Raw genomic sequence first — 2,461 nt, 5'->3', positions numbered from 1 at the left:
TAAGAAAATAGTTACGGTATGCATTCCTTCCTAAATTTAAATTGTAAATAATGGGACGAGAAATGAATGAAAATTTTGAACATATAGTCATAAATTAGAAAATACAGGAACACACAAGATGTGTATATGCAAGCTTTGTCCAAGTGGTAGGTTGGTACAGATGTTACATTTCCTCAGACCTAGTCCCTACCATAAGTTACAAAGACAACACCTGATCTTGCTGCCTACTCCCTGGAAAAGCACAGAAAAGAATCAAATAAAAGCACCCGTTTTCCTTCAAATTATTTCTTCTTTAATCAATTTACTATCAAATCACAGCTTTATAATTTAATTTTTTTATTTCTGGTTGATCCTAATTGAAACCATCTCATTTGTTGGAGTCCACAACATACTCACCCTATCATCTGTTAGATCAAACTGACTACAAGGCTGAAAATGCTGGAGACAAGAATATAAGTGGTGACAAATGACCACTGAGGGAGCTTCAGAGTGCTAATTTAAAGAGATAGTCAACAAGTGGAATTGCATGATTTAAAATAATATCTGCTGCAAAAACAAAATAAAGAAAACATTGACAAGAAAGAATAATTTGGTGATGCCAAGTGAGGGAGCTTCAGAGTGCTTCAATGGCTTGCTCAAAGAAGTGGTTTTGTTGATTCCACATATATTGACCCCAATTTTCTTGACACCATATGCTTCAGATGGACTCAGACACAGCCCTTGATTGCCACTGAGATCCAAATTCTTACCAAGCCTTTGAAAGAAAGTTGATGTAAAAGGAACCTCACCACCTAATAAGTTTCTGCTCAAATTCAAGTGATATATATGTGAAAGATTGCCAAAACCAACTGGGATTGAGCCCACTAAGCGGTTGTTTTGCAGTGACAGAGTGCTTAAATTTTGTAGCTGTGAAAAGATGGGTGGTATTGTGCCTGAATAGCCAGAATTGGCAAGCCTGAGCTCTTGTAGTCTATGCAAGGCACCGAACTCTGCCGGAAGTGGTATGAACATTGGATTGTCATCCATTATGAAGTACTGCAAGCTTTGCAACTTTGCTAAGCCTTTTGGGATTTTCCCCTTCAATCTGTTGTTGCTCAGAGCCATAAAAACTAGTGAATTGAGCTTTTGAATGCTGTTTGGGAGGCTTCCTGTGAGCAAGTTTGAGCTCAAGTCTAGTTTCTGGAGCATACCCATTTGGCCAATTGTACCTGGGATCAGTTTAGTAAGTGAATTGTAGCTCAGATCAAGAACTACAAGGTTTTTAAGACTGCCCAACTGGTTTGGAATTGTCCCAGACAGAAAGTTATAGCTCAAATCAAGGTGTTGGAGAGAAGTCAAGCCGCAAATTTCTTTAGGAATTGGACCTGTGAGGCGATTTTGTGACAATGTAAGGGTTTGAAGAGACTTTAAGGTAGATATCTGAGGCGGGATTGAGCCGATCAAGGCCGGATTAGAGCGCAGGCTGAGCTGCTGTAGTTTGGAGCTGAAGAATTTGTCTAGTGAGATGGTGAGTGTGGTTTTTGTATGAGTGAAGCACTGGGAGAAGATAGCAGACTGAAGATAAGGAAGATGAAATATTAGTGAAGGAAAAATTGAATTCATCTTGCATGATGGGCTTGGTGGTGAGCCAAAGTCAAGTCTAGTGACATGAAGGTGACTGTCGTTTCCAGCTTTGCATTCTATCCCCATCCATGAAGAGCCAGGCTTACAAGGGTTTGGATAGGAGACTCTCCATGTTTGATCAGAGGACATGCTGTCCATGATCTTGAACAGGGTCTCTAGCTCAGATGGTTCCATGCTGTTTGGCTGCAAATTCTTCTTACCATGTTGTTGAGTGGTGGAAGATATGGTAAGAAGTGAAAGCAAGAGCAGGAGTGAAAGAGTGAGAGAAAATGAACAGTGCATTCTGTGAGCAATGTGGTCTCTCATAAGTTGTAAGAAACACTAGGAATTGCTTTACAACTTTGAACTATGTTTTTTACCAAAAAAAAGTATGTGTATTTGTATAAGAGAGAAAAATAAATAGTGATATTTTAAGTTGCATGATGGGTAAAGTCATGAAATTGAGCAACAACATGAAGCCAGAAAGTACCATAATTCATAAAAGGGTTTGTCTAGTGTGTGCCCATGGGCACATGCTAAGCATTAAAATCTATGCATTTGGAGGGTTTTGATTGGTGTGGTTGTTGTAAATGCAGGGGGGGTCCACCATTATTAGAGAGTGTAAGCCAATCAAAAGCTTCCAAATTCATAGATTTTAGCACTTAGTGTGTGCCCATGGGCACACCATAGAAAAACCGTTCATAAAATATGAAACCCTTTTTTCACAGAAACGGGAGGAAAAAGTGGTTGGGAAACATGGCATGTTTATGTTTTTACTTGTGAATGGCAATGAAAAGTGCAACATGCGAGGAGAGGAAAGAGATATGCAGCTATTGAAATTAGAAACGTGATATTTCAT

General features: G+C 39.2%; 1 protein-coding gene across 1 annotated transcript; it reads right to left on the bottom strand.

Annotated features, from left to right (window-relative positions):
* Nucleotides 1–436: 436 nt before the first annotated feature.
* Nucleotides 437–2,023, bottom strand: LOC108227048 (receptor like protein 29). Its single transcript, XM_017402048.2, has one exon. It carries the CDS (start codon nt 1,927–1,929, stop codon nt 532–534), a length of 1,398 nt encoding a protein of 465 aa, XP_017257537.1. The 5' UTR covers nt 1,930–2,023; the 3' UTR covers nt 437–531.
* Between the last annotated feature and the right edge of the window lie 438 nt (nt 2,024–2,461).

This window comes from Daucus carota, chromosome 6, assembly GCF_001625215.2.
Source record: "Daucus carota subsp. sativus chromosome 6, DH1 v3.0, whole genome shotgun sequence".
Taxonomy (NCBI): Eukaryota; Viridiplantae; Streptophyta; class Magnoliopsida; order Apiales; family Apiaceae; genus Daucus; species Daucus carota.
The sequence above is the reverse complement of the archived record's forward strand: the minus strand, read 5'-3'. Positions and strand labels throughout refer to the sequence as shown.